Source organism: Leptodactylus fuscus, chromosome 1, assembly GCF_031893055.1.
Source record: "Leptodactylus fuscus isolate aLepFus1 chromosome 1, aLepFus1.hap2, whole genome shotgun sequence".
NCBI lineage: Eukaryota > Metazoa > Chordata > Amphibia > Anura > Leptodactylidae > Leptodactylus > Leptodactylus fuscus.
This window is the reverse complement of record NC_134265.1, coordinates 65,156,489-65,178,374: the sequence shown is the minus strand read 5'-3', so window position 1 is coordinate 65,178,374 and position 21,886 is coordinate 65,156,489. Positions and strand designations below refer to the sequence as shown.

General features: G+C 41.9%; 1 protein-coding gene across 1 annotated transcript in view; it reads left to right on the top strand.

Annotated features, from left to right (window-relative positions):
* KIAA0825 (KIAA0825 ortholog) overlaps positions 1–21,886 on the top strand; it is a 286,762-nt gene that overhangs the window by 50,370 nt on the left and 214,506 nt on the right. Inside the window, exons 6-10 of the mRNA XM_075271661.1 lie at positions 1,813–1,895; positions 2,065–2,289; positions 4,833–5,089; positions 6,754–6,904; positions 15,127–15,317. Of these exons, the coding sequence (XP_075127762.1) occupies positions 1,813–1,895; positions 2,065–2,289; positions 4,833–5,089; positions 6,754–6,904; positions 15,127–15,317 (907 nt within the window). The remainder of the gene's footprint in view (positions 1–1,812; positions 1,896–2,064; positions 2,290–4,832; positions 5,090–6,753; positions 6,905–15,126; positions 15,318–21,886) is intronic.

Sequence of the window (21,886 nt, the reverse complement as noted above, 5' to 3'; positions counted from 1 at the left end):
ATTGCCTGTTTACAACTTTCAGTGTTCTTTAAAAACTTAATAAAGGTCTCTACTGAGGTTGGATTAAAAGAACCTGTTAAGAAGGCAATTGCTTCCCAAGAGATAACCTCTAATGATAAGAAAAAGGGGAAAAAAAAGTGTTATTGCTGCTTTCACATTGTCAAGACAGAAAGGTCTCTGTATCTTTGTCCTACAAATGAATTTTGAGAATAATCTCATACTGCTCGGAGAGATAAAAATCCAGGTACTTCTTGCCTGCCAGCATCTTAAATTTTCACGAAGGATTTGATAAGGGATTAGAAGTTTTCTATTTGTGTTAGCTGCCATAGTAGGTGTGATCAGAAGCCTGGTAGAGAAAGGGGCTGTGGGAACACGTGACTGCTGAATCCTATACAACTTATTTTTAGCAATAATTTATCGGTACAGGTTATTACTGAAATTGTAACACGTCTACTGATGTCAATCTAGTGATAAGGACAATATCTTGTGCTTAAAAATGAAATTATGAATGGGTAGCAATATATTTCTATTCAAACTTGGGCAAAGCACAGAGTATGCCACATAAAGCCTCAAAATTGCATGCTGTAACATAGGATGCCATACAGCAGGACAGGTTACAGTCATTATGTATCTATTTATCACTATATACATATACACATGTATGTGTGTGTGTATAATATAATATTTATATATGGTGTATATATATGTAATATATATGTGTCCTTTTTCAGTATTCCTTTCTGTTGGAAAATTCATGACCGCCTTCCATTCACTTAGGTCATATGATCTCATGCTAACCCATACCTCCCAACCATCCCGATTTCCGCGGGACATTCACGATTTCGGTGACGTGTCCCGCGGTCCCAGTTGGAGGGAGGTATGTCCCGATTTCATGAATCTGGGGGCAGAGATGTGGGGACATGAATCTGGGGGCAGAGATGGAGGGACATGAATCTGGGGGCAGAGATATGGGGACATGAATCTGGGGGCAGAGATGGAGGGACATGAATCTGGGGACAGGAAACTGAGGGCAGAGATGGGGGACATGAATCTGGGAACAGAGATGGAGGAACATGAAACTGGGGGCAGAGATGAAGGGGGCATGAATCTGGGGGCAGAGATGGAGGGACATTAAACTGGGGGCAGAGATGGAGGGGGGACATGAAACTGGGGGCAGATGAAGGGTTTATATGAAACTGGGGGAGAGATAGAGGGGGGACATATAATTTACGGGTGACTGTAGGAGGATTATACTGTGTGCGGGCACATGAAAAATTAATGAGAATGGGCGGAGTCAACACAAAAGTGGGTGGGCTAAATTTGCCGCCGCACATTTTGTCCCTCTTTCGGTTCTTCAAAAGTTGGGAGGTATGGCTAACCTGCCTTTCTACTCTTCAGATCTTATGCTCTCCTTCTTGCCAGGACTTGGTTTGAGTGGGCAGAGTCTGTGCCGCCATGTTATGCCTGCATTCTAAATGCTGGAACTTACTTGGAATTGTGCAAATTACGATAGGATGCCAGCCCGAATCAGTCTTTGCTTTTCTGCTGCCAGAGATGGATTTAAACTATAAGCAGTGGTTAGCAACTGAGATAGGAGGGAGACACCTAGTGGCTGGTATTTTGGGGCTATTTTTGAGGGGGGGGGGAATTCACTTTGGGTAAATCAAAGTACCGGTAATTTACAAATTTTCATTTCTGGACCATCTTATTAGAGAAGGTTTATTAAAGCAAATGTAGCCATGTAGTAATATTATTATTATACAAAATTTCTACAGTACGACCAAGTTACCTTTCCAACTTTTCTGTGTGTAGGGAATCGGAGGATGGATTTCCGTGATGACAATACTAGAGAAAACATTATTCTGGATGAGAGTTCCTTGCTGATGAAAGAAATGGTAATGTTGAGAATCAAGATTCTACTGTGTTTTAGGCTTAAATTTTTCCTTTTTTAAAAAAAAAACTTCACATAGGGGGAATTTCTATGCTGTGATCATATTGTGTTTCATAATAACATGTCTATTGAGTTCACCCTTCCATGTTGACTTTGTGTATTTTATGTTATAGCCTACCTTGAAATTTGGTTGGAGGAATAACCTTAAAGAACTATCGGTTCCCCTACCACATAGTATAAGCAGTGAATTGGAAATGGTGACCAGTTGTATTCTGCAGATGGATCATGCGAACCTATCCTTTACAAGGGGATCCCAAATGGACCTTGTACACATACCTAATACATATGAACACTATGGACCCATCCCGGAAAAACAGAGGCCAAAAAAAGTTGCAAAGGTAAGTTTAAGTGCAAGTAGGTAAGCAATATTCATCAAATCCATATGAATCCCTTGACTTTTTTTCCCCTTTTATTATGTTGCTTTGTTTATATGCCTAGCTATATAAAGTATGCAATTTAGTATCATGATTTGACAGTAAGATGCCGTAAACCATACAATTGTATAGTATATACTTTACATGTATTTTTTATTAAGAATTCTGTACTCCTGGCATAGTTGCAACCAGTAATGTAATGTGTGCATTGGATGCTCAACTCTGTCCTGTTGGTAGATGATAAAGGAGAGAAAGTTCAGGTTGTTGGATTTCAACATGTCTTCTTTTTTTCTTGGGGAACATCAGCCTTTGCCAAAGGTATCTGGCATCTGTCTACTCACTGTACTTTCATAATAGATGCCTACTTACATACATACATAGTAGATGAGGTTGGATGAAGACATCAGTCCATCAAGTCCAACCTATAACCCTACAATCCCTACAGTGTTGATCCAGGGGAGGGCAGAAAACCCCATGAGGCTCATACCAATTGCCCCATTTCAGGGGGAAAAACTCCTTCCCGATTCCAATCTTGCAGTCAGTATAAAAACTCTGGATCAACGTGTCCTTAAAATCTAGAGTCCATAACCTATTGGATAAAGTGACCATGCTTGTGCATGGAGGACTGGAAATGAGCATTTGGCTGACTGCTATCTGACAGCTTAAAGGGTTATTCTAGGCATATCACAGCCAAACTGGGAATACCTGGCCCCAATTCCTGACCCCCAATGGTGCTGTGTGCTGTTTTCATAACTCCTATAGAGGTGAATAGTAGCTATGGAAATAGAGAACCAGATCTGAGCTACCCTGTTTCTGTATCTCCACAGTTACAGCTTTGCTCAATGGGATACAATGTTTCTGTAGCTCCCATTCACCTCTATAGCAATTACAGAATTGGTGTAGAGCAGGGGTAGGGAACGTACGGCTCTCCAGCTGTTGCAAAACTACAACTCCCAGCATGCATACTTGCTCTTCTGTTCTTGGAACTCCCATGGAAGTGAATGGAGCATATTGGGAGTTGTAGTTTCACAGCAGCTGGAGAGCCAAAGGTTCCCTACCCCTGGTGTAGAGCAACACTGCTTGACTGTTCCCGTAAGTACTGTCTTAGAGGGCGTTCACACTACCGTCGGTGTCCGACAGGTAGTGTCCGCTCCTAGTGTCCGCTCAAAATCTGGCATGGACATTAGGAGCGGACACTAGCTGTGTCCGTGACACCTGTCATTCATTTAAATGGCGATCGGGTGCGTTGTTTTGCACTCTGTGCCCCTCCTTCCCTGTCCGCAAGTGAAGATGTACGACTTCTCAAGCGGACAGAAAAACCCGACATGTAGGGTTCTTCTGTCTGCTTGAGAAGTCGGACATCTTCACTTGCGGACAGGGAAGGAAGGGCACGGAGTGCAAAACAACGCACCCGATCGCCATTTAAATGAATGACAGGTGTCACGGACACAGCTAGTGTCCGCTCCTAATGTCCGTGCCAGATTTTGAGCGGACACTACCTGTCGGGAACCGACGGTAGTGTGAACGCCCCCCTTAGGGGTTAGAACTTGAAACCAGTTATTCCCATCTTGGCAGTGATTTGCCAGTAATTTTCAGAGCCATTGTTTAACTTGTAGCTTACAGACTAGGTTAGGAACAGATTTATAGCTTAATGTTCATAGTACTAGTGTGGCCTACTCTGTGAACATGAGGAGGGCAGCATAAAGTAGTCCCAGACACACCTTGTCCAGGACTGTAACATAATATGCAATAGTTTTCATAAAATCACTCTTTATTAGGTGTTCTAGCCTTACACTGTCCTTGTATTCATGAATAGCAGACACCTCCCATCTCTGATTGACAGGCTTCTTCCTTTTCCTGTACATAGGGAAAAAGCTGTCAGTCAGCAGCAGGTTGGCAGCTCCTAAATACTGAGAACTTTGCAGACTAGCAAACTATTCATAGGACTTCAGCTCTGATATACAGTGATTTTTAGAAATCTTCATATTACTTGTAAGTGATACACTCTGATACCTTTTGAAGTTTTTACCTTGGATTTAAGCCCGGGTGAAATTTGCATTGAAAATCCACTACAGAAATTTTAAAATCTTCACCACTTGTCAATTTCCATGTGGAAAAATTACACGGCAGATTACAGCACCATTTTCTTGCTATTGTAATCCATAACTGAACCACAGCAATGTGGAGGTGTCCTTAAAGTGAACATGTCACCTGCAAAGTCAATATTAAACCAGTCATTGTATAAATGATAGGAAACCTTATGCTGAGCACTATCATACACTTGGCTAGTCCAGTAGATGCTCCATTTCCTTGACAAAATGTTATTAAAATTCATGCAAATAAAAGTCAAGTAGAATGGAGGCTTCCATATTTATAAATAGCAGCTTTCCAAGGAATTGGTGCATCTATTGGACAGAACTGATAACGCTTCTGTATTAAAGTCTATGTATCAACTGAAATCCATATTGTAGGATTTGAACAACTAAATAAATCTCTTTTCCCCCCAGTTTTGCTTTGATATCATAGAAGAATTTGACAGACTGTTCCCTTTGGCTTTGGCTTGCATATCCGATTCACTGCAGAACATAAGGACTTGCTTTGTGGATGTGTTCAGCAAATCTGCATCTTCTATTCTTAATAAACTAGAAGAATGGAGTTTACAAGTGCCAGACAAAACTGCTGTAAAGTCAGCCATTGTTGTCCTGTCCTCTGCTGCCCACGTCTTGTATCATGCCTCCCACTATAATGAGCAGATGAGTAATAGGTACGTATGACCTTTCTTTTGTAGTGATCATACACCTCTATAGGGATAATCCAGTCCTAGTTTATATATGTTGTTTTTGTGATAAAAGAGAAAAACAGGAAATGACATATACCAGGGGAAAGTCATCAACACTTTTTTTGGGTGTAGATGTGGAACCTCTTGGGTTCAATGCCCTCTCTTGTGCCAAAGATGTGACATTTCTCTCAATCAGTATCTTGCTTATCGCTTTCTGTGAAAGAGGAACATGGCAGAGAGCATGGTGGGCCATCTCTCCAGGTGGGACACTCACAGTGCCACTCTTGTCCATAGGATGTGTCAGGTAATGCAGCTTAGCCCCACTTTCTGTAGTCACTAAATATCAGCTGCAGAACTGGAGTCCTATGAATAGTTTGCTTGTTCTGCAAAATTCTCAGTATTCATGAGCTGCCAAATTGCTGCTGGTTTTTCACATTAGCTCCACATATAAATAGGGATCAACTGTAGTACCAGGCACAATTCATTGACAAGGGTGGTGCTGTTTCTGGAAAAATTCCAAATAACTTCAGATATCACTGGCTGTGTTTGGTTATTGCAGTTCAGCTCCTACACAAGTGAATGAGAGCTGTGTTGCAGTAACTCAGAACAGCACAGAAAACACAGCTATCTGCTTCCAGCTCTGTTCTCGGCAAAGCAGCTGCTGCTGAAGCTAGCTGATCAACAGGTCTCCCCAGTATAGGATTCCCCTGATCTGATATTGCTGGCCTATCCTAAGAATAGGTCATCAATATAATTTGCCTAGAGAACATCTGTAGGCTGAGGCCCCTTTGGCTTTGGTTCAAAAAAAGAGCAAAATCTGTAACAAAAAAGCTGCATTTCTGCAATAATGGGGCCTTGGCCTCAGGGTACATTAACAAAACTTTATTTTTCCTATTTGCTGGGCCTGTTCGACAGATCCACTAGCAGTGGATGCATATACTGTAAATGCCATCCAAAGACCAATCCTATATTTAAAAGGGTGCTCCAACCCATCTTATTTGGGACCGTGTTACAATCCCAGAAGCTCCAAGTTTAAGCAGAGTACCACTTGCCCTTGCACTTTTTCCCATACCAATCAAACAATTCCCACACTCCCCAGCTGACTCATTGGAGACACTTACAGCCATCACGTCTATGTGACCCACAAGGACCACTAGCAGGACACCTCTGATTGTCCTGTTCTTTTTCTAGACACAAAAGGTAGACTATGTAGCAACAGGAGTAAAGATCAGTACACCTCTGATCCCATAGCGCACAGGCCACGGGAAAATGGCTGCTAACAATACTGTGCAAGTGGCCATTTTAGAGACGAATAGCCTTTCTAAAGGCTATTCCGACGTCTTATCCACAAAAAAAAAAAGGTTTTAATGGTAGAATCCCTTTAAGGATAGGTAATCAATTTTATAAAAGGGATTGGAAACCCTTTTTAAATTGGTTGTTATCTCATGTTGACCGGTTTATTAACTAGGGCATACAAAAGATGATCCTGTAAATGCCAAAGAAATCCACATATTAGGGATTTATATTTTGCAATACTCGGAGAAGGTTTCCACAATGTGGAATAATGAAGAACACATGCATGACTTTATCGCCCTGTTCCTCACAACCACTCAGTGTATCCTCTTTGATCATCATCTCTCTTTCCTCAGACCCTTGTTTCTAGCGGTTGTCCAGCGATATCAGGAATTTATCAGCGATCTCCAGATTCAGGTTACAAATTACTGTGTCAACGTGTGTGCTACAAGCCTGTTCATGGATGCGGAGAGCCACCACTGGGATGACAACAAAGCTTTTTATGAGGTGCGAAGGCAGAGACAACATTCTTCAGTTATATTTCATTGGCACTGTCCATAGCTCGCCCCCAGCCCTGCTTCTCCCAAAAGACACATCTATTCTATAGGCAGATGCTTGTCTCCTGACGTTGAATGTGAATCATATTAATGTTATACTGAAATCTTCTATATTGTGACTCACATACAGTGAAATGGAGTAAGTCAGCAGGATTGTGTATATGAATTTCTTTATGCATTCATAGACATCCGATTTTAGATGGCCCTTATTGTTACATAACCTAGACCACTCACGGTTCTGCTGCCAAGACTTAGATCATCATATGGTCCAGCTTTATATAAAGGTTGGTGGAGGCCTCTGGGCATAAAATTAGGTGGCGCCCCCAATCTAGCACTACTGGAACTTCTCTTGACCACATATTCACATGTAGGTAAAGTGCCCACATATGAAATATGTTAAAATAATGGACACAGAAAAATCAGTGACCCTGCTAGACTTCAAAAGAGAGCACCAAGTGCATGAAGCTCAATATCTTCCCAGTTGGGTAAGATTATAAAACTTCCATTACAGGAGAGGTAGCAGTCACATAGGTGAGCGGCAAATACACTATTCATATATCTGTAAATACTTCAAGTGTAGCTCCAGTTATAGACAAATAGTACAGGTTACTCTATGAAAATTTGTAATGTATCTTATTAAACAAATATGTTTTCTTCTCCACTTTTCAGGCAGTTAACTTCTCCATGTTGTTCTATAAAGAGAGGGGGATAGAAAAGACACTCAAATAATTTATGTTGTTAAGCTATGCTATTCCTTGCATTATTGACACTGTTAGGTTGTAGATAAGAAGCTACTAGTACACAGAATGGCAATAAATCAATTAATCAGCTGTAGTAGAATCCTGCTCCACCCCTCCCTGCTCCATAGAGTTGTATGTCTGAGGCTGAATATGCCAATATAATGTAAACAAGCTGTCAGATTGAAGATAAAGAGAAGTAAAGCAGCTTAATGTGGAGAAGGAAACCAATTGGTGTCTTCATCAGGATATTACACCAACTGGGGAGCATACTGTATAGTAGCTCAGGGTAGACAAGTTATATAGAGTTCATTCAGAAATATTCAATACAAAAGGCCCATTGTATACCACTATTTACTAGAGTGTTTTTAAAGGTATCAGATGTTTAACCACCAGTTAGGAGTCACTGTTTTTAGCATTTGAACTCGGGGGTGCATTACCTGTCGCTACCAGGCCATGGACCCAAAGGTGCCTCCACTACATATATCACCATCCTAAATGGCACAAGGAAAGAATGGGGCCCCATTACAGATTTTGCACTGAGCTCAGAAGCGTCCACCTTTTCCGCCTCTGCTTGAGCTTGACCTTCCACTATATATTTTCTTTCCATTCCTATATTCACCAGTTAGTTGTTTCATTTTGTTATTTGCTTTTTGGGTAAGTGAGCAAATTAGTTGGCATCAAAGAGGCATTGCATGTAGACTTTGCGTATACGTAAAAACACTGCTCCATATCCATTCCCAAATGATTTTGTTCCTCTAGGTCTCTTCCTGCAATTATTGTAGCTTTGCTTTTGTCAAAAGGATAAATAATTGCCTGTATAAAGATAATATTTTGGAGGTTTATGTGATAATCCCCAGATGTTAGTTTCCTGGTGTACAAGCAAAGTCAAACCTCACATCTGTTTATGCTGTACTTGCGTACAAAAAGAGCAGATGTTTGCTGGGAGAAAGTAGTACAGAATAGCAAAAAGGTCAAAAGAAGGGAATGAGTGTAGACAAGTGATCATGCTAAAGCACCAATACTGTCTAGTAAACAAAGGTTGTATGTGCTTGTTGTCAGTTCCAATATTACGATGTAACGTATTTATCAGTGGCACATTTAATAATATTACCACCATCTGTAAAATCTTCAACAAAAACATATTTTTAATATAGGGGGAAAATAAGCCACAACCGTATTGGGAAATTTCATTATGAGCTTTTTGCTAATATTTGCCTTAACCATGAGTGATACAGTTAAAAGGGAAGCGCAGCAGCTGCTCTCCGGAGTTGTCAGTTCAGGTACCATTTGTGTAATACTATATACTGAGAGTATATGCTCCTAGGATCAGTGGGTTTGTCCTGGATTGCCACAAGGAGGAAGATACAGGATACAAGGTTTATAGAGGACCTTTCACCACCACCTCCTATTCTTTGCATTCTTTAAAAGGCAGTTGGATTTTTTCTTTAGCCCCTACTATTTCTTCTGAGCAGTCATTTCTTTTAGTTTCACCCGGTATGCCAATGTGCCTCCCTGCTGTCAAGTAGGCGGTCCTGAAATGTTTGATTCATATTGTAAGCCGATGTCTGGTCATGTAATGGAGGGGGTGTACATCTCACCCAGACTACTCAGGTGGGTAAGATGAGAAAAGTTGAGGAATGTTTGTTCTCAGTAGACAACTTTCGTCTGCTGAGCATTTTGGTAAATGCTCAGTACTGGACTGGATTTTTAGGAATGACAGGTAGGATTGGTAGTGGGACCTGTCATTCCACCCCCCTCCAGTCCACACTTTGGGGATGTTCCGACAGAGTTTGGCTGTAGAGCTGACAGAGAGGTCATATTTTTGGAGCTGTGTCCTGAGTGATTCAACTAGCTTTTGATTTCGGTTATTCTAGGTAAGATAACTTATTCTATGTTTAGTTAGAGCCTAGCCGGGCAGGTATTTATTTTTGTATTGTTTCCTTTTGTTGCTGCACTACCTTTTGTGAGTGAAAATAAAACTCTACTTTTGTTTTGGACTAAAGAAACTGGACTTGTGTGTCTATGCCACCCCACCTAGAAATCCCAGACCCTTACAACATACAAAGCTCCTATAACCCAACTGTGCTTTAAACTGGTGATAGTTCTAAAAATAATACAGTTAGGGTATGTTCACACGGCAGAAACCTTTTCGCCATGTGAACTCTCCGCGCAGCTAGCCATGATGGGATGTCGATGCAATGCACTGGCATCCTATCACAGCATTCTGCTCCTGATTAGACCCGGATGAATGGGCCTAATCAGTAGGGAGTCTTGTGCCGTGGATGCCGCAGCTGTATTAATGGCACAAATGCTGGCAGAAATTCAAAGGTTTAGTTACACTTTAAAGGGGTTCAGTGAATACTTACTTCCTCCTTGGCTTTTAGAAAGTGAATACAGTGGTTTTAGACTGGTTCAAACTCCGGGCCTAGAAATAATCCGATGAGTTGCACTGCCTCCTCCTTCTTCTCTTGTGTTCACAAGGAGTTTAAGGTTCACAGTATGTACTGTCCTCACTGCAGCACTGTTCGCCTATGTCTCTTTAAGGTTTCCGATCCGACGTGTGAAGCTTTCACTGACTCTGCAGCTAATCAGAGCTCTGAGATGCTGAACCAATCAGTAGCTGAGGAGGGATATTTAAAGTCTGTCTGTAGCTTCTCATGTGCCTGTTATTCATTGTTATTTGGTGGATTCCTGTTCTCAGAACTTATCTGTTGGTTTACTGTTTTTTTTAGTGACTTTGGCTCGCTTACTGAATATTCACTTTCTCACTGATATGGCTACTACTATGAACTCTCAGATTGACCTCTGCTTGTACACATTTCTGACTTGGATATTCTGTGCCCTCTTGGTTTGACCTTGATTACTTTGCTGTGGTTCTTGGTTTTATTTCAGTTTGTTTTTCAGTGCTCTGTTTCTTACACTTTTTTCTGAGGCAATAACCTGGGTACAGATCCAGCTCAAAAATATCCGGCCTTGTAGCAGGCTCTGGTGAAGAATTCTGGGTTGCTTAGACTTTACCTACCAGTGCAGTGTCAGATTTAGGCTACTTGTTCTATTTCTTTGTGTTATCAGTCAGTTTCTGAAGTTTTGGAAATTGCTTCATAGGTAATTTCATAACTTATGTCCTATGGTATAAGGACCTATAGTCTGCCAGCTCCCATAGCACAAGAATCACCTGTGAACACAGGAGAGGAAGGAGGAGGCAAAGTGATGCAGAGGTCGGGTGCTGGTTCAGATCACGTAAGCTGTGGTTGGAACCCCTGCTTTTGCCTCCTAAAAACTTGAGAGGAAGCAAGTATTGACAGGCTCCCTGGAGAAAATGGACTATTTTCAAATCTGCCAGGTTAGGACACTAAACCCCATCAGTATCACAGCCTGCTTTAGTGCCATAAAATCTAGTGACAGATTTACCATCAATATTAAAGATGGACTTCACACAGACATGTAGATACAATCCATTAATCACCAATCCGGTGTAATTGCAGATAAATACATCCAGAAGCACTGCCGTAGTGTATTGCAAACGCTGCAGAGTAATATTACAAGTAGAGCAAAACGTTTTTCGGTCACAAAAAGACCTTCTTCAGATTCTCAGTCTCACTGATGAAAGGTCCTCCAGAAAAAGTTGTATTGGTTACAAATACGGCTCAATAGAATAGCGAGTAACCACTGTGGAAGAAGCTGTAATATTATTCTGTAGCGTTTGCAATACACTACGGCAACACTTTTGGATGTATTTATCTGTAAATACACCGAATTGGTGATTAACAAATCGATTGTATCTACACATATGTGTGAAGTCCATCTTTAATACTGTAAGACGGGTTGAGACCCTACTTCTACACGGCTCTTGAGTAAGCCACCTGCACCCTACTGATGAAGATTTACCATCAATGGTGCAGAGCTGTGCTTGGTAAACATTGAAGGGGTGTTGCACTCTCTGGAGTGTTGCAGCCTCTTCAAATAGTAGATCAGTAGGGCTACAGAGAGTCCGACCCCCACCAATCCAATTTAAGTCGATCCTTGGGATATTGTTATTATATACACTGTACTTATCTTCATTTGTTAAGATAAAGATACATATTTAATAACTAACGGATTATGCCAAGTTATGGGCCATATTGTTTTGGACTTGGTAACGTATTCCGTTGACCTGACGCTCCGCTCTGTGTTGCAGAGGGTTCATCAAAGTTTGGCGGTATTCTGCAGTGCACTGGATGCCATATGGTCATTAAGCGGTGGATATATTTGAGCATAGAAGACCATCAGAAATAATGACTTGTATATTGAAGAAAACACACAAGCCAAATCCATGGCCACACGTGTTATTAATGAGATGCAAGACTGACTTTCTACAGTCATGCAGGACCTGGAAACCACATGTCTTCTAATGAATGCAGGTCACTGTGACCTGACATAATGTGACCGAACAAATTTCATAAGCAGTCTGAGATGGATAAATTGTAAGGAAATAACTACCTCAGTAATAGGCTTTGCATGTTTGATCATGAGCTGCTGAGTAAACCTAGAGCTGAATAAAATCTATATTGATGAATCTCTGTTCATATTAGAATGCATTATTCTCAGCATAATAGCATGGGTGATTTTATTTAAGAAGTCCCGGAAATTACACTAATCTTCTGATCTGGTCAGGAAGAAATGAGGTCATCTTAATCTATTAGAACATCTGCCAATTCCTCATAAAGTCATAAAAATCTGTTTTAGTGCATGTAATAGGTGAAACGTCTTGACACATCTTAAAGATGTTCCATGGCCTATGCTCTCACATGAATACATATTTATGTGAGTGGAGTTGTGTGGTTAATTTTATTCCTCTGCCCTTTCATAATACACTGGGAGAAGTTCATAAAAGTCCATTAGTAATGCTAATGAATCTACACAAATGTGGTTGCCTGAACAACTCCAATAATGTTTCTGTTAAAAAGGCATCATGGGGTCATGGTGAACAGTTGTGCAGCGTTATCTTGTTAGCTTTTTCTTATTCTTTTATGAGGTTCAAGATCTAGAGGATAAGAAACAGAACAACTTCTGTAACCAGGAGTTTAATAAATCAGGGACAATAAAATTAGGATGGAGCTGGAAATGCACAATGAAGCAAGACTATATTACTGGCAAAGAAGCGCAGGGTAACGTGATTGCTTGAGAAGCTCCGACACCATATTTTTCCAGTGAAATAAACATAGTAGATTGTATAGATCTTTAGACTAGTGACTTGGGAGCCACATTACCTCCACACAGAGACCTAGCTAGGTATTCCTTCAAATCGGTTGACAAAGATTCAGATAGCTGACCTGGGCAAGGCAGAGTTCCTTAAAGGGGACATTTTTTCACCTCCACCAACTCCAATTCATTACATCCTTTAATACAAGTGGTCCCCAACCTTTTTTGCACCAGGGAACAGCTTCAAGCAAGGCCTGGTAGGTTGGGGGAAGGGGCGGGGCTTTGGTCATATGGGTGCGTGGTTATGGATGGAGTTATGGAGGGGACATAGCAAATCACTAGATACTGAGGCTGGATACTTTGTACTAGGCCACATTACTATGATAACGTGTAAACTATCGGGTAGTCCTATCAGCTACACTTTTACTTCACGGTGTCCTGTAACTGCTCCAGGATGCAGTGCTACCCGATAATTTACACGTTATCATAGCAACATCCAGCTAAGTCTTAGCTCCTAAGAGATGGTTTCCAGAAAGAGGCTGCATCACATGTCCAAGACGTAATCAGCCAATCACTGAAGGCGAGGCGTTCCTGCTTCTCAGTTATTCTGGCAACCAAATACACTATCATGAATCTCTGTGTCCCATTGCTAGAAGACAGTCTCTTAGGAGTGAGGCCAGCCCACTGTCCCGCAGACTGACAAAAAAAACCAACAGTCCAGTACTGGTCTATGGACCAGTGGAACCCCTGCTTTAATAGGTGCTGCTTTAAGAGGGGCTCCACTGATTCATGCACAGCTGGAATATTTTCTCTAGTCCTCAGTCCTCACCAATCCTGAGCAATCATTCCAATCCATAGGTTTCAGTACATTATGCTTCCTACTGTAGGATGGCCAGTCCTGGACTAGAGAAGACTTAGAAGGACTGCTCACCTGACAGGAGATTCCAGCAGGGCTAGAATCAGTGAATTGGCACATGTTGAAGGTTGCAAAGAGTTGGCGGAGGTGCTCTTAATAGTATCTTCTCCCCAGGTAAAGCCACATGTCCCAAGTTGTAATAGCAGGTAGTCAGAGCGTCACAACTAGTGCAAAATCATATCACTGGGAGTTAACGCCATGTGGCTCAGCATCACCTATTGTATTGGTGTCTCACAACCTACTAAAGATTGGGACCTGTGCTCTAGACACATCGTAACCTATGTAGCTCCACTCTGCCCTCTCCTGTAGAACGCGCATCATGGATTTCATGTTTTAAGACCACATTAATCTCCACATTGGTGCTGGTATTTATAGAAGCCAGACTGTAAGATATTTACTGGCGGGAACAAGAAAAAACATGGCGTTCCAAAGTGTACACTGTGTGAGTAATATAAAATGCAGACAAACAGCTGGGAGTTTGCTCACCTGGTTAAATCGTGCAGTGCAAGCAAAATATTTCTGTAGGTTAGATATAAAGCCTCCATCATGGATCCACCTCTGTATAGCCCACTATGTGAGTCAGTAACAGAATGCATACATGTACCAATAATCAGAAAATCTAGAGTTGCAGGTCCCTTCTTGCACTGATGTACAGTAGATGCAAGGACCTGAGTTGTGAGGTTAAATTCGGAATGGGTATTAACCATTAAAGCATTTAAATTCACCACCTTGTTCCAGGCGTCTACATCCACCACTGGAAGAGGCGAGCCACAAATGTTATTTTGTAATCCACTCAGATCTATGTGGGCCATGTACTGACAGCCATCTGTACTTAAAGGAATTGTCCAGTCTGGAACAATTAAAGGGAGGGGGGGGGGGGGATAGCTAAAACTGGTATAAATGAATACACACTTATCTTACCAATCTTCTGTCGCTCACTTTCCATTGCTTCCTGACCCCATGCCAGGTTCTGTACTTCATTGTGAAGTCTTGACACCGACATGTGACTGCTGCAGCTACTCAATGACACGCTACACCCAGAGATAAACTTTGGTCACATGTCCTTGTCGTGACGTCATTGTTGAATCAGGAAATACAGAGATTGGAGAATGACTAGGGAGCTGTGGAGCGTTGGCGAGTATTATTTCCTATTTTGCCTTTATACCATGCTGAGCTGTTTTCTGATCACTTTTTCCGGGCTTGACAATAACTTTGACTTTATTTATGTTTTTCATTACAAGGGTTATAAACGTTAAATTTAGAAACGTAAATGAATATAATATTTTTATGTCATACGCTATAATCCTAATTTATTTATTTTGTATTTTTATAAAGGGGGAACGCTGCTCATTTTCCATCCAGATGTGGCATTACTTCTGCAGTGGCCTCCGCCATGATCTTTGGACCATTGTACCACCATTTCAAGGACACAAGATTTTTTCAGAAGTTCTTGAGCAAACATTAGCACTCCTTACCTTCAGATACTCTCAGGTTCGCCCCAACTACAAGCGGACACCACAGATACGGTATGATGTACCATTAATATATTGTGATAATAAGACTTATGTCATTGAAGGCATTATTAAAACGAACCTACACCTTTTTAAACTATGCAAATCTACTGTACATGTTCCCACATAGGGAACAGCTGAAAGAGAGTGTGACTGCAGGATCAGACTACACAAGATGAGTTTGTAGTCTGTTAGTGTGGTGACACATAGGTCAGCATAGGAGCTGTAGACACAAAGCAGTGTAAGGAAGATCATTTGTGAGATTGGTTCATTTACTTTTTATATGGGACAGATATGTTGAAAAACCTTCCACACATACAGAAAAAAATGTTATAAAATTTTTAAAGAGGTCTTTTAGTGTCCTTTAAAGCCCGTTGCACATGACCGTGTGCTGTGCTGGTTATTCTCGGATAGCACCTTACCCATTCATTTCTGTGGGCCTTTATGCAGGTTGACAGTCTGGACCGTAAAATATCGAACAGATCCTATTCCTGTCTGCGCCACATCTGTGGCTCATATTTATTGAATGAATCAGTCCACTTAAGCACAACCAACAATTAACACACAATGATGTGCAACCCGCCTTGCATTGTGTGCTACATACCGCTGAAAAGCTGACAGCTTTTTTTGGTATCTTTCCTGGTCGCAGAGATATCAGCACCGTTAGTTTCAGTACCATTATCACTGCACTGTCAGAGGCGTCGGCCTTAGGGCTCGTTCACACGGGGCAAGAGGGGGCAGTTTCTGACGCCGAATCCAGCTCAGAATCTGCTCCCTCACAATGGAGGTCTATGTAAACCACTTGAATTCTTTTTTCCTTGACCAATATGTTCTGGCTCACGGAAAAAAGAAACGAGCTGCTCTTTCTTCAGGCAGACTCCGCGGCTAATTCAGCCCCGGCATCCACCTCACGGCAGCACCCTCCTGCCTAAGCCCATTCATTTGAGCCTACTCTGGAGGGGGAAGCTGCAACTGTCATGGCAGGTGCATTTTGGTCCAATTCTGATGTGGCTTCCTGCATCAGAATCAGGACCAAAATGCGCGGTGATTATCCCCGTGTGAACTAGCCCTTATAGCTCAATATCAATGCTGGTCAGTGAGGAACGCCCTCCTGACAGTACACTTCTATAGGCGCGTGCTGTCGGAGTATGAGCCTCACGATCCCAGCGATGACACTGAGCTGTAAGGCCGACAGTGCAGTGATATTAGTACCGAAACTAACAGCACCAGGGCATATACCAGAAAAGCTAAATTCAATACACTGTCAGCTTTGTAGCGGTATACAACATGGCTGATGTTAGAAGATATAAAAGGTCCTCTTGAAGTATATGAAATAAATACAAATAAATTTAATTTTTATTACTTGTGTATATATATATATATATATATATATATATATATATATATATTTAGTTATTTATTTTTATTTTTTGAATAGATTTTGTAAAAGAGGCAACACGGTGGCTCAGTGGTTAGCACTGTAGCCTTGCAGTGATTGAGTCCTGGGTTCGAATCCTGCTAAGGTAAACATCTGCAAGGAGTTTGTATGTTCTCCCCGTGTTTTCATAGATTTATTTCCATACTAGAAAGACATACTGATAGGGAAGAATGTACATTGTCAGCCCTATTTAGGGGGTCACAATCGACATATTAGAAAAAAAAAAAAAAGAAAAGATTTAGTAAATTCTAGTACTGTACATTCTACAGCACCAATAAGTTGTATAATTTGTGTCGTATAGTTAAGAATTGTGTAGTTAAGTTGCAATAGATTTTGATGTTGCAGGAATTTCGATTTTTGTTTTTTAATGCTCTTCATTGTTGCCTGCTTGTTACACTCATCCTAAGCGTAATACAGATTCTCCTCCTTTTAGCGTAAGGTGACAATGTTGCTTTAATGCATAGTATTTTTAGGAAGGATTCCACACTTAATAAGGATTTAGCTGGTTCATTCTTCAAGTTGTGTTGTAGCTGAGCAGTTCTTCAGTAGATTTCTACCATTCAGACTGTTTAAATGGTTACATAGAATTAGACTTGGGATTAATGTATATTGGATGTCAGGGGACAGAGAAAAGGATTAAGTGTACAACTTTAATAGGATGGCAAATGTATAGCATTCTAAATACTTGCTAAAATCAATTTGACTGTCTGTATAATCTGGCAAGGAATTGTTGACACACTAGTGAATGCTGAATTACAGTATTAGATATAATTTATACATTTATGCCATACTCTGAATTCTATCCACTTTTGATAATTCATTGCAATGGTACAAACTGAGAACAATACAGCAAAGGCCAGAGACTTACAAATTTATGCATGTGGTTATGTATGCAAGAATGAATAGTACAGGAAGTATAGGAAATCAAGGTAATCAATTATATATATGTTTTCATACTTTTTCCATATTAGTCTATGATAAGAGGAGGGAGGTTAGAAAAGACACTCGGATAATTGCTGCTGTCAAACTCTGCTAATCCTTTGCTTTATTAACACTGCTAGGTTGTAGATAAGAGGCTAGGAGTGCACAGAATGAAGCAGTAAATCAATTAACTAGAATCATACGCCTCCAAGCTCCATGGAGTTGTATGAGTGAGGTGGAAGACGGAGATGGATATAATTTAAATAAGCATTGACAAACAGAAAGAGAACAGTTAAATAAGTGGTAAAGGAAACAGATCACCCAGTAGTTCCTGACTTCCTCTATATCTCTCCCCTTGCTCCCCAGGACACGGAACATTTATGCAGGTCAGATAATATGCAAATGCATGTACAGAACGGATTCAGTATTATCTGTGTGTTTAAATAGAGTGTTAACAGACCATCAGCAAAACTGCCGGCAAGAGCAGTGAGTAAGTGATGTCACTTGTCCTATAGGTCCATGGTTATAGCAACGCTGTGTAAACAATGGAAGGAATAAGGTCACATATTAGGAGAACAAAGCAAAATTTCTAAAGCAATATATTTAGGAAAAGTCTTCAATTTACATAAGCTACCAGTATAGATAGGATTCTTTTTTTTTTTTTTTTTTTTTAAATGTAGATTGTGAGCCCCACATAGAGCTCACAATGTACATTTTTCCCTATCAGTATGTCTTTTTTTTTTGGAATATGGGATGGAAATCCATGCAAGCACGGGGAGAACATACAAACTCCTTGCAGATGGTTTTTTGCCCTTGGCGGGATTTGAACACCAGGACCCAGCGCTGCAAGGCTGCAGTGCTAACCACTGAGCCACCGTGTGGCCCCGAGATAGGATTCTTGAGATGGGATAACCCCTTTAACCATTGTGTTACTGTAGACCACCCAGAAAATCACTGGAGTACTCATGAACCCCAATACCACCATTACTAAAATGTATTATTAATGCTGAACAGGAAAGGTGGGAAACCATGGTGGGCATCAAAACACTAAGAAAACCATCTTTGCTGTTTGACACAATTGCTTAGAGAGTCTGGCAAGTCTTGTATGTACACTCTTATGTAGAGACAAAACTGTTTTACAGAGCCAAATCTTGTGCCAAATCTAATTTGCAGAGTGAACTTTGATGCCAAGTTTTCTGCAAAATCATATTAAATATTTACCTTTTTTTGCACACGATATCTCTTCATTCAACCCTTCGTGTATCCACCGCTGAGGCTCATCCACAACTGCGGTGGGAAGCCGGACCCTGCCTTGTACTGTGACTGTACAATGCTGTTTATTGCTCTTTGTCACAACTATTAAAGCAGTGAAACATGTACCTGACTGCTACACTGCCACACGTGCCTGTATTAAGGTGCCACCGCTGCCGCCATCAGGGCATATTAATGTGTAGTAAACCATACAGTCACTCATTTGGTGCATTGTTCACACTACTGCTGAACGGGTCCCCCGACTAGTTATGTGATTCAACCACTGTCAGCTTTGACGGTACGCAATCGGGTGCCAGCGATATCAGTTCCAGTAGTTTCAGCATCGATATCCTTTCACCGTTGAGGCGAAACTTACAGCTCTGCGTCATTGCTGGAAAGTAAGGAATGCGCCTTCTTACAGTACAAGGCTATTCAAGAGTAGTGTCGGGGGGCGTTCCTTACCGTCCAGCGATGACACTGAGCTGTAAGTCCCACCCTTCTGACAGTGGAGACCCTGTAGAAAATTGTTATGCTGCTAGCATTATATTCAAACTTAAGATTGGCATTGCGCATCTGACATGTTGCCTTTCTTCAGGGAAGTTTCTAGCGTCTTGGTATCTTCAGTGGTCTCAGTGCTACATATTATGGCCCGCAGTAGGTGTTTGCACATCACTATGGCACTGCACCATTTTTATAGTTGTGATCTTCATGTTCCCTCGCATGATTCTTCTTATTTCATCTAGTCGGACTGCTTGCATTAATTAGCTGTTTTCCTTGTAAGAAAGAAGTTTGCTTGTCACACTCTTCTTGGTAATTCCTTAAATTTCCCAAGAAAAACAGACGGCTGCCTGCTTTAGAAATTCTATTCTACGGGGTGTCACATTACTGTGAATATCTGTCTGTCTTTTACTGTTTTCCTTCCTTCCTTAAAGGGCTACAGCAGGAAAAAGTGTCTTCCCTGATTGAAAAGGGCATTGGGTACTCCTTTATCCAATGCCTGTTAAAAGAGTATCCTGGCACTAAAATATTGATGATCTATCAATATTGGATCAATACCCGTGACCTCCACAGATCAGCTGCTTGTAGTAGTTTGGTCACGTGGAATGTTTGGCCACATGGGGCTGAGCAGCAGAGCCAAGCACAATTGTCATACATATATTGCAAAGAACAAAGTAGTCAGTGGCACTACTGCGACAGCGCTCGTATTCACAATCTTGTGTCAGTATTGGCAAATCTTCCGGCTGTAACAGCCAAAAAACCATGGAATAAATTAAATCCCAGGGTGGTGCTCACTGTGAAAAAACCTAGACAGGCAGTGACTAGAGATGAGCGAACACTAAAATGTTCGAGGTTCGAAATTCGATTCGAACAGCCGCTCACTGTTCGAGTGTTCGAATGGGTTTCGAACCCCATTATAGTCTATGGGGAACATAAACTCGTTAAGGGGGAAACCCAAATTCGTGTCTGGAGGGTCACCAAGTCCACTATGACACCCCAGGAAATGATACCAACACCCTGGAATGACACTGGGACAGCAGGGGAAGCATGTCTGGGGGCATAAAAGTCACTTTATTTCATGGAAATCCCTGTCAGTTTGCGATTTTCGCAAGCTAACTTTTCCCCATAGAAATGCATTGGCCAGTGCTGATTGGCCAGAGTACGGAACTCGACCAATCAGCGCTGGCTCTGCTGGAGGAGGCGGAGTCTAAGATAGCTCCACACCAGTCTCCATTCAGGTCCGACCTTAGACTCCGCCTCCTCCGGCAGAGCCAGCGCTGATTGGCCGAAGGCTGGCCAATGCATTCCTATGCGAATGCAGACTTAGCAGTGCTGAGTCAGTTTTGCTCAACTACACATCTGATGCACACTCGGCACTGCTACATCAGATGTAGCAATCTGATGTAGCAGAGCCGAGGGTGCACTAGAACCCCTGTGCAAACTCAGTTCACGCTAATAGAATGCATTGGCCAGCGCTGATTGGCCAATGCATTCTATTAGCCCGATGAAGTAGAGCTGAATGTGTGTGCTAAGCACACACATTCAGCACTGCTTCATCAAGCCAATACAATGCATTAGCCAGTGCTGATTGGCCAGAGTACGGAATTCGGCCAATCAGCGCTGGCCAATGCATTCTATTAGCCCGATGAAGTAGAGCTGAATGTGTGTGCTAAGCACACACATTCAGCACTGCTTCATCAAGCCAATACAATGCATTAGCCAGTGCTGATTGGCCAGAGTACGGAACTCGGCCAATCAGCGCTGGCTCTGCTGGAGGAGGCGGAGTCTAAGATCGCTCCACACCAGTCTCCATTCAGGTCCGACCTTAGACTCCGCCTCCTCCGGCAGAGCCAGCGCTGATTGGCCGAAGGCTGGCCAATGCATTCCTATGCGAATGCAGACTTAGCAGTGCTGAGTCAGTTTTGCTCAACTACACATCTGATGCACACTCGGCACTGCTACATCAGATGTAGCAATCTGATGTAGCAGAGCCGAGGGTGCACTAGAACCCCTGTGCAAACTCAGTTCACGCTAATAGAATGCATTGGCCAGCGCTGATTGGCCAATGCATTCTATTAGCCCGATGAAGTAGAGCTGAATGTGTGTGCTAAGCACACACATTCAGCACTGCTTCATCAAGCCAATACAATGCATTAGCCAGTGCTGATTGGCCAGAGTACGGAATTCGGCCAATCAGCGCTGGCTCTGCTGGAGGAGGCGGAGTCTAAGGTCGGACCTGAATGGAGACTGGTGTGGAGCGATCTTAGACTCCGCCTCCTCCAGCAGAGCCAGCGCTGATTGGCCGAATTCCGTACTCTGGCCAATCAGCACTGGCTAATGCATTGTATTGGCGTGATGAAGCAGTGCTGAATGTGTGTGCTTAGCACACACATTCAGCTCTACTTCATCGGGCTAATAGAATGCATTGGCCAATCAGCGCTGGCCAATGCATTCTATTAGCGTGAACTGAGTTTGC